This window comes from Pseudonaja textilis, chromosome 4 (assembly GCF_049901715.1).
Source record: "Pseudonaja textilis isolate UNSWEBS1 chromosome 4, rPseTex1.2, whole genome shotgun sequence".
Lineage (NCBI taxonomy): Eukaryota > Metazoa > Chordata > Lepidosauria > Squamata > Elapidae > Pseudonaja > Pseudonaja textilis.
In genome coordinates this window covers 3,608,940-3,623,932 of record NC_141993.1, presented here as the reverse complement: position 1 = coordinate 3,623,932, position 14,993 = coordinate 3,608,940, and the positions used below count along the sequence as shown (strand labels likewise).

The 14,993-nt window shown below is 44.3% G+C and overlaps 1 protein-coding gene across 3 annotated transcripts; it reads left to right on the top strand.

Moving 5' to 3' along the window:
- On the top strand, positions 1-14,081 carry RGR (retinal G protein coupled receptor). 3 transcript variants are annotated; one of them, XM_087932141.1, is made up of 7 exons: positions 4-198; positions 5,238-5,394; positions 6,886-7,007; positions 9,313-9,466; positions 11,077-11,194; positions 12,738-12,851; positions 13,256-14,081. In XM_087932141.1, exons 1-7 carry the CDS (start codon positions 117-119, stop codon positions 13,397-13,399), a joined length of 891 nt encoding a protein of 296 aa, XP_087788267.1. In that variant the 5' UTR covers positions 4-116; the 3' UTR covers positions 13,400-14,081. The 3 variants fall into 3 exon arrangements, with proteins under 3 accessions (XP_087788268.1, XP_087788267.1, XP_026570333.1); XM_026714548.2 differs by lacking the exon at positions 4-198 and adding an exon at positions 4,673-4,810; XM_087932142.1 differs by lacking the exon at positions 12,738-12,851 and having other exon boundaries at positions 1-198.
- Positions 14,082-14,993: the final 912 nt, after the last annotated feature.

Here is a 14,993-nt window from a genome sequence, read left to right as displayed (position 1 = left end):
TGTAGGTGATTGGATTGAAGAAAGAAAATTCAAGACAAAGAATTGACCCAGGCCGTTAGCTGGGGAAATCCAGACCTTGGAGAGGGACTAGGCTCTTTTCCTTTTTCATTGCAAACATGGTTAATTCGGCGTATCCTATTCCTGATGGTTTCACTGAAAGTGAAGTCTTCACCATTGGCACAATCCTGTTGGTTGAAGGTAAGATGGGCTGCTTTGAAGAGTCAGGTGGCTGTTTCTGCCAGTCTAGGCCATGTCAGGTTTTAAGGATGGAACAAGGAAGAATTTGACACAGAGATGACACACGTGCTTTGACTCTCTCTCTCTTTCCTATGGATACTCCCAAGCCTTCAGTCTGGACAACCTTGGTTGGTTCTGTGCTTCATTTCAGCGCATGCGTTCAAGGCTCCAGAACATTTCAGGGACAGATCTAGAGAAGCACCTCTTCCTACTCAATGCTGCTCAAAGCACTTGGGATACACTATGTGATATCAGTGAAGAGGGGTGTGTCTTTGTTGTTGTTGTTGTTGTAACTCTTGATGGTGGAACCTTCACCCTCTCCCTCTTGTGTGTGCAAATACATTACATGGTACTCAATACTAGAGTCTAGAGGCTAAACTGTACAGTGAAGGATTGAGGGAACTGGCGGTGCCCAGTCTAATGAAGAGCAGGACTCAGGGGGATGGGATAGGTGGCTCCCGGTACTTGAAGGGCTGAAAGAGAGAAGAAGGTCCAGCCTGTTCTGCAAAGCCCCTCAGGGCAGGGCAAGAAATAACAGGGGGAGATTATCAAAGAGAGGTTCAACCTAGAACTAAGGGGAAATTTTTTGACAGTGAAAACCATTCACCAGTGGAATGACTTGCCTCTGGAAGTTGTAGATGCTCCATCACTGGAGGCTTTCAAGAAGAGATTGGACAGCCACTTGTTGGAAATGGGATAGGGTTTCCTGCCTGGGCAGGGGGTTGGACTAGAAGACCTCCAAGGTCCCTTCCAAGCCTGTTATTCTATATTCCTTCTAGTTCACAAGCATGGAAAAGAGCAAGAGACTAAGAATCTTATCAGTGAAGTTGGAAGGGAATTTGAGAGTCTTGTAATCTCTGGAATGCGGGTCCAGAGACCCCAAGATTACCCCATGCGCTGATGTATGCATCTGCCTATTTCTGTATCTGTCCTTATTGTGGCTTGTCTTGGTTGGATAGTACAAGCAATCTTGAGAATAGGGGAAAGGCAGGATAAAATAGAAAGTAGACTAAGGGGATTGGAAGGGACCTTGGAGCTCTCATGGCCCAACCCATTGCCCATGGCAGGAGAGCCTGGGCCATTCCAGAAAAATGGCTTTAATGCCTATTTTTTCCTAAGAAGTGTGTCCCATATCTGAAACCAAAGCAGATAGTTTTACTATTGCCAATTATATAGTCTAAGAAAACATTAAGCATAATATGATCTTCTTTTTCTCCTGCTGTGCCTGATCCAGATGCCAGAAGTCTTTTAAAAGCCAGGCAGGTCCACCTCACTGAGTTATTCACTTATTTAAGAGGTAGCACCAGTAATAATATTCTCAACCATGTTATTTTCACCTTCCTGAACAATAATTTTCCTTTCCCTTTGCTGACAAGGGACTTCACCTTTCTACTTCTGTCCAAGCTAATAAAGATGTTCTTTCTGTGAATTCATAGAGGAGATATTAAGTGGTGCAGCAACAACAAAAAATCCAAGTTCTGGCTAGATTTTTCCTGAAGGCACATGGAACAGAAATAGTTCACCTGACGGCAAAGGAATATTAGAACACCCTTGCTTCTTGTAAAAGCATTTAGGTTGAGGGTTCTAAAAATGAAATAAAGAGATATTTCTGTTTAGACATATAAGTCATGAAGGTTATGTTTGATCTACCCTGCTTTGTTTGTGCCTATATGTGCACATACAATTTATTTGTGTAAACGTTTATTTACCAAGGCTTTATTCCACTGTATTATCTGAAGGTTCCCGATGGTCTGTAATGAAAATCTTCTTTGCTCTTTCTCCATCTGCATTCAAAGTAGCAGCCTAAACTACTTGGGTGAAATATTTGGAATTAGATTTGAAACCGGTAGTGAGCTACACGAAATCCTGGAAAACATGCTAAACCACATAACTTTGCATTAGACAGGGTATGCAAAAGAGTCTATCATTTTGGAAGCTTGCTGAAAGACAGTCTTCCCTTTGTCTGGCATTTCAATCTTAGAATCACGGGGTTGGAAGGGACCTTAGAAATCTTCTAGTCAAACTCCCTCTCTGAAGGGAGCTTTAAAACCAAAATCCTTTAAAGGGGGGGGGGGGCTGTCCCAGAAATAAGACCCCTGGGTAGCAAACGGAGCCATTCACTCTTGCTGTGGTGAGGTGAATTGTTTGTAATGTTAAGCTGTACAGAGTTTCAGTTTAAATCTATATATGTAAATTAACATCTGTTCTTTGTTACATAGAGATGACCTTTGGGGTTCTCATTTTGTTTTGGTTTTTTTTTTGTTTTTTTTAAAGTTTTTATTGGTTTTTAAAAACAAATATAAACAAACAAAACGTAAAAACATCAAACCATCTTCCATAAGTGTACATACAGTGTGCCGGTTGGTTTACAAATTGTTTTGTGCTTCCATTTCGTAGTCTTCAATTACAATTACATTGCATATAATCTCGTATTTTCAATCAAAAATTAAATACCTTAGTATAATTATTAATCAGTCATTTGACTATACTTTTATTCATTCATGTTTTACAAGATCATCATAATTTACTTAGTTTGTTTTATAACAGTTCATATTATCATCCCAAATCTATCCTAAAATCATTTTGTAGATATAATAAGAAAGAAGTATATCTTTATATATTTATTATTTTCTAAAAGTCTACATATTTCATTACTGTATTTTATTGTCTAACCATTGATATAATAGATCCCAAATTTTATAAAATTGTTTATCCTCTTGTTCTCTAATTTCAAATGTCAATCTACTCATTTCAGCACATTCCAATATTTTCTTAATGATTTCCTCCTGTGATGATGTTTTCTCATTTTTCCAGTTTTTGGCAAATACAATCCTAGCCGCTGTTAATACATTTACAATCAGATATTTCAAGTCTTTACTATATATTTCAGGTAAAATTCCCAATAAAAATATCTCTGGTTTCAAATCTATATGTTTTTTTGTCATTTTTTCCAACTGCGTGTGGATTTTAGTCCAGTATTTTTTAGCATCCGCACAAGTCCAACACATATGGTAATATGAGCCTGGTGTCTGATGACATTTCCAACATTTTTCGGATTTATTCTTGAACATTCTTGCTATTCTTGTCGGGGGAAATGCCACCTGTAAAACATCTTATATACATTTTCTTTATATGCTGTTGACATTGTCATTTTTATAATTTTGAAACCACAATTTTTGCCATTTCTCTAAATCAATCCCATATCCAAAATTCTTCCCCCAAGCAATCATAGTTTCTTTAACTTGTTCTTCTTCTAATTTAATTTCTAATAAATATCCATACATTTTTTTAATCACCTTTTCATCAGCACCTGTCAAAATCTTATCTAAATCAGTCCATTTATCATAGAAACCTTCCATTTTAGAATCTTTATCATACCTAGAATGTATTTGTGCATATGAAAACCAATTCATCTTTATACCTTGTTCCTCTAGTTTTTGCATAGATTTAAGTCCACCCTTTTCATTCAGTATTTTACCATATCTAACTGTTTGTTCCTTTTTGTATATTATAGAATAAGAGAATGCTTCAATAGTCGATAGCCAGACTGGAATTTTCAAATAACATTGTCTTTTAATCTTCTCCCAGTTTAACCACAGAGACTCCCGTACATAATGTCTTTGTGGTTCTCATTTTGGAAACAGAGTTCATCTGTTTGGGCTATTCTAATACCTTATAGAAGTTTTTTTTTCTTTTAACAGCCTTTGTATGATATATTAGATGCAGGTTTTGAAATTCAGGTGGCGAACCTTGATCTTGTTGCTCTCAGAGGTTAAGGAAGATTGTCCTGGAATGGGCAGCCACTGAAATTCCAGGGTGTGGACCAGGCTCGGAAGTCAGAAAAAATAATTCCCAAGAACAGACTGGCAAACTGCTTTCATTAAGCCTGCCAAGAAAACTGCCTAGAATCCCGCAAAGTTGCGTTTTGTTCAAGAAATCTTTATTTTGAAGTCCAACTCCTGATCAAAAATAGCTTACCCCGAATGGGGGCGAAAACGCTCTTTGATAAACATAGAAAAACCTGGGTCCTCCTAGCTGACCTTCCTTTTCAAGCAAAGAGCCCCCAGCTGTGACCAAAGAGAGCTGCTTTTGTGTCCACGTCCAAAATACTTTTCTGAAACGAAGGGAATGCATGACTCAACCCACCGTCCCCATGGAGCTGATTCCAGGTCCGGCACTCCATGGCTGTTCTTCTCTCTCTGGCATATTCTCTCTCTCTCTCTCTCTCCCTCCCTCCCTCCCTCCCTCCCCCCCCCCCCGAGAGACACTGAGAGACACCGGGGAAGGGAAGGCAGATAGCTGGTGCTCCTGCTTTTCAGAAGAGCTAAATTTGGCCGTGGCCAAACTCTTGAAGAAGGCAATTGCCTTGGTGTTCTGGAGAGCAGAAGGGCTGGGAGAGGCGGGGAAAGAGGAGAGGGAAGGAGGGAGGGAGGGAGAGAAATAACAGCAACAGACGAGGTACAGCCTCGGTTAGTCTGGTTCCCAGCTCCAAAGATGTCGGCCCCTGACTCTCTTCCAGAAGGATTTACTGAGTTCGAAATGATGAGCTTTGGCACAGTGATGCTGACGGAAGGTAAGGTTGACTAGTTATGCAACATGGACCAAAGGAGATCAAGTCTCCATCCTGAAATGACATTGCTAAGCAACTAAGAAAAGTTTCAGGAGTCCAACCGTTGGACTTCACAGAATTTATAGTAAGGACTTCACCTGAGAAACGCAGCCTGGATTGTTTTGGGTTTTTTTGCCGGGGGGTGGGGGGTGGGGAGGATTTAACCAGATGGAGAATTCATAAAAGGTTCATTGACAGAAAATGTATGTTTTCCACGCCGTCTTGCATTTTTAATCTAGACAAGATATACACATTATTTTTCAGAATAAACAAAGCTGCATGTTTTATACCTTTGTGGATTTTTGTTTGGGTTTGTGCTGATCAGCCTGGCATCAGGGTCCGAGACGAAATTATAAATCACAGTAAAATGATTCTTTTTTTAATATTTTAGCTTTGTTTGGATTCTCTCTGAATGTGTTGACCATTGTTGCTTTCTGGAAGATCAAGGAGATTCAAACCCCTGGCAACTTTCTGATACTCAACCTCGCCTTGTCTGATTGTGGCATTTGCATCAACGCGTTCATCGCTGCTTTCTCCAGCTTCTTAAGGTAGGTTTTATTTACTTGGAGAGCTGGCTGTTTCATCCTTCCACTTAAAAATAGCACTGAAATAACTGTGGACAGCTGCGTGCCTTCTGGGCATACCCTGTCTCCAGACTGATGCTCACTCAGAAAAGCAGAAAAGACTTTTCAGTATCTGACTTCTCATTCATGGCACTTTTCATGCAAATACAACTATTTAGCCATTATAGTTCCAAGGTATGTCATTCCTGTCTGGGGGAGAAGGGCAGGAGGGAGGCCACATTCTTCTGTGAAGACCTTCAACTTCCAGGCAGAATTGACAAGGAGAAGTTGCCTCTAGAAAAGGGTTTGGTTGGTCCTAAAAACACTAAGCAGGTCAGAACTGGTTAATATGGGGATGGGAGATCACCAGAAAATCTTAGAAGGGTGAAGTGGAAGGCCAAAACGTACCCAAGGAAGGCAATAATCTCAATGTTGAACTGAGAAGGAAAAAAATAGATGTGGGCATATTGACAGAAATGAAGCATGCCTCAAGAGAGTCATGTTCTACCCAACACCAAAATCACATAAAGCATTAGTATCTCTTCATAAAGCCTTAGTAAGGCCACGTCCGCAATACTCCACCCAGTTTTGGTCACCACATTACAAAACAGATGTCGAGACTTTGGAAAAAGTGCAAAGAAAAGCAACCAAGATGATTATAGGCCCCTTTAAAACATGGAGAATGGTTGTAGGATTTGAGTTAGAGAAAAGAAGGACTAGGGGCGGACATGATAGCAGTATTCCAGTATTTGGGGGGGCTGTCATAAAGAAGAGGAGGTCAAATTATTCTCCAAAGCACCAGAAGGCAGGAGAAGAAGCAACAGATGGAAACTCATCAAGGAGAGGAGCAACCTGGAATTAAGGAGGAACTTCCTAACAGTGAGGACAATTGACCAGTGGAACAGAAGTTGCCTTCAGAAGTTGTAGGTTCTTCATCACTGGAGGTTTTTAAGAAGAGGCTGGACAGCCACTTGTCTGAAATGGTATAAGGTCTCCTGCTTGAGCTGGGGGTTGGACTGGAAGACCTCCAAGGTCCCTTCCAGATCTATTTGGATCGATCTCCTTCAATAGTACATTCAGACATTCAAAAGTGGTTCAAGGAAAGCAAACAAAACTGGCACTTGCAAAGGAGAGGCTGGAAGGAGCCAAAATCATTCTTTCTTGTGAGGCTGCCTTAAGGGTCTCAGGAGGCACCTTGGAACCTTCCAGCGAAGGAGCTTTGACTTGGTTTCTTAGTCCCCATATTTAGAACATGCTTCCTCACTCTCAGAATGAGAGTGACACACTTTCACATTGCCTTGTATAATTCATTTGCTTTAGCTCTTTGCTTTAGCAATGCAAGCTGTGCATTTTGGATGCTATCATCAGCCCGGAAGAATCTTCAGAGTTTCCCTTTTGCTGACATTGAAGGGAAAAGGGCTCAAGTCCTCCTCCTGAGATGTTTTCCCACCTGGTCAATTGCTTCTTCTTTTTCAGGTATTGGCCCTACGGATCTGACGGCTGCCAAATTCATGGCTTTCAAGGATTTTTAACGGCCCTAACAAGCATTAATTGTGCAGCTGCAATTGCGTGGGACCGATATCATCAATATTGCTCCAGTAAGTCCTCTGGCTGGTTATTATTATTTTTTTAAATGTATTAGTTGCTAGACATACAGAAAATGAGAATTGTGGCCAAGAGGCATCTGTATATTAAGGGATCTAGAAGGATGACCAAGCGGTAATTTAAAAATAAGACTTCTCGAACTTTAAGGAGGCAATCTTGAAAGGAAACTGGCATTTCCCAACCTTTAAGATACGTGGACCTCTCTCAGAACGCTGTCTGGGGAATTCTGGGAATTGAAATCCACCCATCTTCAAGTTGCCACGGCTGAGTAACGGAGGTTTAGCATGTGGGAATCAACATTATTTACTGTATCATTGATTTGTTATGCCCTTCATGCTACAGGTCCTATTACTATTACTATTAATATCTCTTTTATTCATTCAACATGAAACTCAGTCAACTGAACATTTAAAAATGTATCACAAATATAATTGACAGGCTCTGATGGTTGATGAGAGTTGCTTCGATGTTTCGAGTAGCCCCATTTTTTTGCAGTTCTGCTGCTGTTATTGCTGGAAGCTGCAATTTGTTGATGCATTTTCTAAAATTCTTGGACATGGTATCAAGGGCCCTGATGACAATGGGTATATCACTGTTACATTGTTGTTGTTGATGTTGATGTTGATCATCATATAGTCAACCAGACATTCCGGCTGGGTTTGGCATTTTTGTCTACCCATCAAGTCCTTCCCAAGGACCTGGGATAGGTAAATCTGGATGTTTGATAGCATTCCAGGTCTCATCACAGGATGGAAGCTGATCCAAGTAAAGCTGCCTTCTGCAATTGACTGGTGGTGAATTTGTCAATGTTGTTGTTGTTGTTCTTTTCTAAAGATATCAAGGGCTTCATCTGAATGTTATCCTTTTAAGCTGTGATTAATGGGTAATAAACACTCTTAATTTCAGTGGGAGAACTTGGTACGTAGGTCCTATTGCAAAAAAAAAAAAAAAGCAGTCTAAAATGCCTTAGGTTGGCCAGTTTTATTCCTGTGGCCTATTTGTCACTTAAAATGTTTGCCACTCAAATTTAAAAGGCACCGGGAAGCATCCAAACCTTTCTGCAATTCTTGCCATTCTCATTTTGATTTAATATTTATTTTCTTCCTCATCCCAAAGGCTGATCAGACAAAAAATCCAATCTAAAGACTATTCTATCTAGGTTGCAGAAAACCAAAATAACCAGTAGGTGGCATCAAGAAGATCCAAAAATATTCAATCCTCTAGATTCCCCCGCGATGTATTAGGCATAAATAAAGTAAAAAACCAAGCTAAGTGATCCTGTAGCTATTACACGAATTATTTCAGTGGAAAAATTCTGCTCAAATATCAGTAGCAAAGTGAGGCAACATGTTTTATTGGATATTCAAAAATAAGAGCAGGACTGCATAAGAGTTTACTGAGAAGAACAGCTTTTCTATTCCTAAATACCCAAGACCCCCTTGCCCCAAAGAGCCCCAAATCATCCTGTAGAAATTGGTATAGGAGAAGGACAAGCAGAGACTGGGGGAGGAGTTAAGCGAGTGATCAGCCTGGAATCATTACATTCCAACAAATGGTCCAAGTCCAATCCCTCGTGAATTCCAGTGACTCTTTATCAAGTGCCAATTTTGTGGTGACCATTAGTTGACTAGATTCTGGTGTCCAGGCCTGGGCAATAAATCTTCTTCCCTGCAATTTCACCTATGGTTTCTTCGCACATGACAATTGGCCCCATTTTGTGGCAAATTTCAGGAGCGCGATTCTGAACCAGGCAAAACTCTTCAGGGAGATGCATATGGATTCATCCCCAAGACTTCCTGCTGTCTTTGGCAGCTTGGAAATTACCCAAACGCAGACAGACAGACAACAGACAAGCAAGTCTCACCTCTTCCATTCATGTCACCGGGTCTTATGGCTCCCTGTAAAGTGAAGAGACTGACTTGGGTCTATCTCTGGTGAAGTATTGGAAATGGTTAGCTCCAAGCTCTTAACAAACCCTTCGTTTTCCAGGCAGCAACACTCTCTCTCTCTCTCTCTCTCTCTCTCTCTCTCTCTCTCTCTCTCTCTCTCTCTCTCTCTCTCTCTCTCTCTCTCTCTCTCTCTAGGACCTCAGCAGAGGCTCTGCAAGAGGAGGCCCTTCAAGGTCAAAGCTTTTCCACACCCATAGAAATCCCTCCTTCATGTTTTCAGTAGCCTGCTCCTCCTCCGAGCCTCTTCCCAAAACAGAGTCAATGCTCCAGGGAAATCTGGAGAGGTCACCCTTCCTCCCTGCCTTGTAACCCCACTGCAAGTTGTTGAGCTTCCAATTTTCTCTTGCAGGGCGAAAATTACAGTGGAATTCGGTGTTCTTCATGGGGCTGTTTGCTTGGTGCTCTGCTGGCTTTTGGTCCGCCATGCCCCTCTTGGGATGGGGGGCCTATGACTATGAGCCTCTGAGGACCTGTTGCACTTTGGACTACACCAAGGGAGACAGGTCAGTGTTTCTGAGGCCTAATGACAGACGCAGGGCTCTTTGGGAAGGGAGGCTGAACCAAAGCTCTGCTCTTTTGGATAAAAAGGTTCTTTGCATGATAAGGAGAATTTTAATGGTGGAGGTGATACAGGGCCAACAACAGCCCCTGTCCATTCTGCGGACCATTTTCCATTCCTATATATTCTTCCTGTCCTCACATCACCTGCCATGAACAGTCTTTGGGTCGCATAATTTTTTTGTTAGGGCAAAACAGTCATTGGGAGATTCTTATTGATGCTGCTCCGACCTAGTTGCCATTCTCTTACTTTACCATTCACAGCAGGAACTGCGATAGAAATGTTGGGGTCTTAGGAAATGATCACTTGAATGTGAGCCAGCCATGTTCTGCATCTGCCAAAAAAGCAAAAAGGGGAAAGAATCAAGAACACATGAATACCACTCTATAATGCCTTAGTAAGACCACACCTAGAGTCCTTCATCCAGTTTTGGTCACCACACTATAAAAAAGATCTTGAGACTCTAGAAAAAGTGCAGAGAAGAGCAACCAGGACGATGAGGGGACTGGAGACTAAAACATATGAAGAACGGTTGCAGGAACTGGGCCTGGCTAGTCTATGGAAGAGAAGGACCAGGGGAGACAGGAGAGCATCTTCCAATCTTTAGCAAATTTTCGCTCTCAGAGAGGTTCGCCCCTCTGATAATTTATGATAAAATGAGGGGCTGCCACAGAGAGGAGGGGTTCAAGCTATTCAACAAAGCACCTGAAGGCAGGACAAGAAGCAATGGATGGAAACTAACCAAGGAGAGAAGCAACCTAGAATTGCTACCTAGGAGAATTTTTTTGACAGTGAGAAACAATTAATCTGTGGAACAGAAGTTGCCCTCAGAAGTTATGGGTGCTCCAAAACTGGAGGTCTTGAAGAAGAGACTGGACAGCCACTTGTCTGAAGTGGAATAAGGTCTCCTGCTTGAGGAGGGAGTTAGACTAGAAGACCTCCAAGAGCCCTTCCAATTCTGTTATTATCCTGAAAGAATGAGACAACTTCTTTGCCTTCACCATTTCAACCCATGGCCACGTATCTCCTTTGTGGGAGATGGGAAGAACATCCCTCTTTGTAATCAACTGCTATGGACCTTAAAAGCCACCCTGGCAAGCGATCTGGGTGACTGACTTGAAGGACACTCTTTGTGTCTAGATGATAAGAACTCCATAATTTTAAGGAGCTTTCCTGCACATAAAAGACAGAAACGCAATGAAGCAGATCAGCGGTTCTCAACCTTTTCTTCACAATGGACCTCCATTTAAACATCTTTGGTGGCCATGGGGACCCCAAGATCTAACTCAAGGTTTAAATCATAATGTTTCTTCAAGTCTGTGATGACAGGGCAGCCCTGCCCATCGCAGACCACAGGTTGAGAGCCACTGAATCAGATCATCATCAATCAGGGTTTGGCACCGTACAATTCATTTGATGCAGCGTTTGGCCCTCAGGGCCAGGCGGAGGTTTTACTCTTTGGGTTTCTGTTTTACGAAGATGTTCTGATTTTTGGACTACATCAGGATCCCTTCAATAAAATCATTTGCCATTCGTTGTTTTTCACCCCCGCAGAAATTACATCACGTTTCTTATTCCTCTGGTGCTGTTCAATTTTGTGATCCCGATTTTCATCATATTAATGTCCTATCAATCCATTGACAACAAATTCAGGAAAACAGGACAGCTGAAGGTAAGAAAAACGTTGCAACATGGAATGGTTTCCAGGAAAGCCGGTTCTTTTTCTAATCAGGTTTTCTGATTTCCATTGTGTTGAGAGAGTGTCCATCTTGCACAGTGGGGTGTGATCAGTTACACGGAGCTTCAGGAGACAGGATGCAATCAGTTTCATCCTTATTGAGAAGCATCAGGTGTAGGATGCCGGATCCTATTCTATAGGATCTCTAAGGAAATTCTCAACCATCCAGGTCATTTTTCCAAAAGACAACTGTCAACTAAAGAAAAACTTTTTTGGGTCTTTTTAGTTGCCAGCAGAAAGGGAGTGGGGGAAAGTAGTGCATTCCTCATATGCTTCAGATAATTGCTAGGCAGCCAAAGCTGTTGGCACACAAGATTATTATTGGAGAGCATGATGGATGACTCTTGGCTATGGATGTGTCCCATTGGAGAGTATACATCCACGGGGTGGGAGGAAGACCAGGATCAAGTGTGAGATGAATGATGTATCTTAGTGTCAGCTGCACCCAGGTAACGCCAACATGGTCGCTCCTAATAAATCAATTATTTTTACTCTGAGAGATGCGGCTAGAGACTTATGATTTGAATGGGGGTGGATTTGTCACAGCCCTGACAACAACTGGGCTTTCTTGGGGGGAGGGGTTTTCTTGAAAACATTTCACTCCTCATCCAGAGAACTGAAAAAGCTCCTTGGATGAAAAGCAAAACATTTTTTAGGGGAGGACACCAAGAAAGTCCAGTTGCCTTTTGGAAGAGTCACCTTTGGGGTATTCTGTCGGATCCCAGCATCCTAAGAGGAATTGAGCTGGCAGACCATTGAACTTTAAATGAGCGCTTATGTTAATTTAACTTTAGGACCTATTGAGGGGCTGTTACCCAGCAGTGCTGGAATGAGCACAAAAGTGGGCTTTTTGATGATGATCAGGAGCTTTGCTCTCCAGATACGACGGTATGGATTTCTACGGGGCCTCCATCAGCAGGTTGGGCAGGAGAGGAGAACGGAAGAGACGCCCGCCTCTTTTGGAAAGCCCTGGGGAGGGAAGCTCCTGCGTCCCATCTCAGAGTCTTAGCCACGGGGGTCTTTTAAATATATTGGTGGGAAAGAGTGGGACCATGGCACAAGTTAAGGGAGGAAGCCAGGATGTGTAGACAGAGACTTTGCATTTTGGGAAAGTGTTTTAGGACTAACATTACAGCCCATTTATGGACAATGTGGTAGAGGAAGCCATAGGTCAGTTTGAAGATCTGGAGAACCTCAGTTTATCAAACGTTTGGGTGGGGGGTCAGACGCAGCCCACCCACCCACCGCAGTGCCCCTCACCATAAACAGATGCTGGCTTCCTTCAGGGGAAAAGCTCTGAGGAGCCCATAGGGAAGAGTGTCCAACGGCAGAATGAGAATTAGGACTTTCCTTAACTCTTCAGAACCGGAAGGGCATCCAGAGCCCCAATTGGCTCGTTTTACACCGAGCTTCATCCTTTGATGAAGGATCGACCACAGTTCATAGACAGCTCCAATCTCTGGTCTTCTTTTCCCAGTTTAATACTGGTTTGCCAGTGAAATCTTTGGTCCTTTGCTGGGGTCCGTACTCACTTTTGAGCATCTACGCTGCGGTTGAAAACGTGGCCCTCGTCTCGCCCAAAATCTTAATGGTGAGTAAGAAACAAGGTGAGACCCTACCACACTGGAATTTCTCCCGAAGGTGAGAGCAAAAGGCGGCTCCCTCTGGAATGTTGCCCTTCAAATCCACTTTGTTGGTGCGATTTGGGTTTTCCATTTTGGGTCCGAGGCAGCCCAGGGGGCCTGTTCATTCCTCTCGTTCCCTGCCTCTGTGTCACTCTGGAGCAGCCTGACTTCAGCCCATCTAGGAAACATCCTTTTCTCTGGGGTTTTATCGAAGGGTTGGAAGCCAAGGGCCACCAGGAGGGCCACCCGGTTGGCCACCAGGGAGAAGGGCCACCCGGTTGGCAGGTTTAATATGAAATGAGGATGAAGGAGATGTTCGTCGTGGTGGTGGTGTTGTTGTTGGTGATGATGGTGTGGCTTTCTTTCACAGATTCCCGCTCTAATCGCCAAGGCTTCGCCGACCCTGAACGCTTTCCTTTACGCCTTGGGGAATGAGAACTACCGAGGAGGATTGTGGCAGCTTCTCACAGGAGAAAAAAGGGAGAAACCCAAAACTGATGACAAAATTAATTAATCCGCGTTCTGGACCTGGACTGGGGGTGAGGGGGGAGGGGAGAAGGCCCAGCCTTAGGAAGAGCCCCCTGGGAGGGAGGGAGCAGAAGGCGGGTGCTGCTCCCCTCTGGCGGCCAAGGTGGGGGGCGTTCTTGCTGCGCAGTGTCTCTGTGTGTGTGTCCCTTGACCCTTCGTTCAAATGCCCCCTCGACATACGACCACAATGGAGCCCAAAATACCTGCTGCTAAGCGAGACCTCTGTGAAGTGAATCCTGCCCCATTTTATGACCTGTCTTGCCACAGTTGTTAAGTGAACCACTGCAGTGGTTAGGTCGGCAGCACCGTTCATGAACAGAATCTGCCCCCCCCCCCAATTGACTCCGCTTGCCAGGAGGACCCAAAAGGGAATCCGGTGAAACCCTGCGCAACGGCCGTTAAGTGTGATGTCATAAATCACTTTTTTAGTGCTGTTGGAACTTCGGACGGCCCCTAAATGAACGGTTGTAAGCTGAGGACTAGCTGTAACTGGACGCCACCAATAAGGGTCAGCCCCATCAAAATAGGATCCATGCCCCCCCCATCACCTGCCAGGTCTCTGGAAGGGTGGACGGGGGCACAGAGGTTCCTCCCGGCGCTTCTCCCTCTGCCTGCCTGTCGCCACTCTCCACCGCTCCTGTCGCTGTGAATAAATGGCCAAACCCCAATGGCCCGGCTGCCTTCTTTCCACAGGGGATGGGCCTCCCTTCCCAAGCAGGACGGGGGAGGGGAGATTGCTGGGAGGCAGCTGGGCAGGCAGGCTGAGTTTTCCCCCTCCCAACCCCCATGGGCTTTTTTCTGGGCCATTCGGGGGCGAAGGTCATCATAGCCCACTAGGTCCCGTGCGCCTGCCTGGGCTGCAGGCCTGCAAGATTCTCGGCCCCACCCCCGTGTGAGAGAGACGCTGTGGACAAGGGCAGAGAAGAGCAACGAGGAAGGTCAGGGGGCGGAAGCGAAACAACTCGATGAACTATTGGAGGAAGCAGCTAGGCCCGGTCTCACACGGGGCAGGGTGTCGCTGGGAATGCTTGCCTCTCCATTGCGGGGGGGTGGGGTGGCTTTGCCCCCTGGGGAGCCTGAATTCTCTTGGGAGGCGTGGCATGTTCAGGGGCCACCCAGGGAAAGCCAGGAGAGCCAAGATGGCAGCTGTGATTGCAACCCAGCCCCTCTGCACAGGGCCAGCTGGCTAGACCGCAAGGTATACACAACGTCCCTCTCGTCATAGAGGAATTACGGTACTGGGACCGCTGTTGTTGTTGCTGCTGCTGCTCTTAACCAAGACCACCAAGCGGCCTACCTGCCTCAGTCAGCTTCCTTTCTTCTCTTATAACGACCCTGCCATCCCTTGCTTTGCAGTGGGGCCAGAGCAATGGCTTGGAGACGAGCATTTACTGACCGGGGGCCCTTGTGTAAGTGGTATAGATACAGTTCACCCAGCCCTGTCCACCTTCAGTGCTGTGCAAAATGAAAAGCAGCTTTGAACTGTGGATGAAAAGGCTGGAAACACACCCCTCCCCCCAGCCAGCCAGCCATTCAGTCGATCGAGAGAGCTGCCTGTTTAAGGGATGATCTGACTGCTT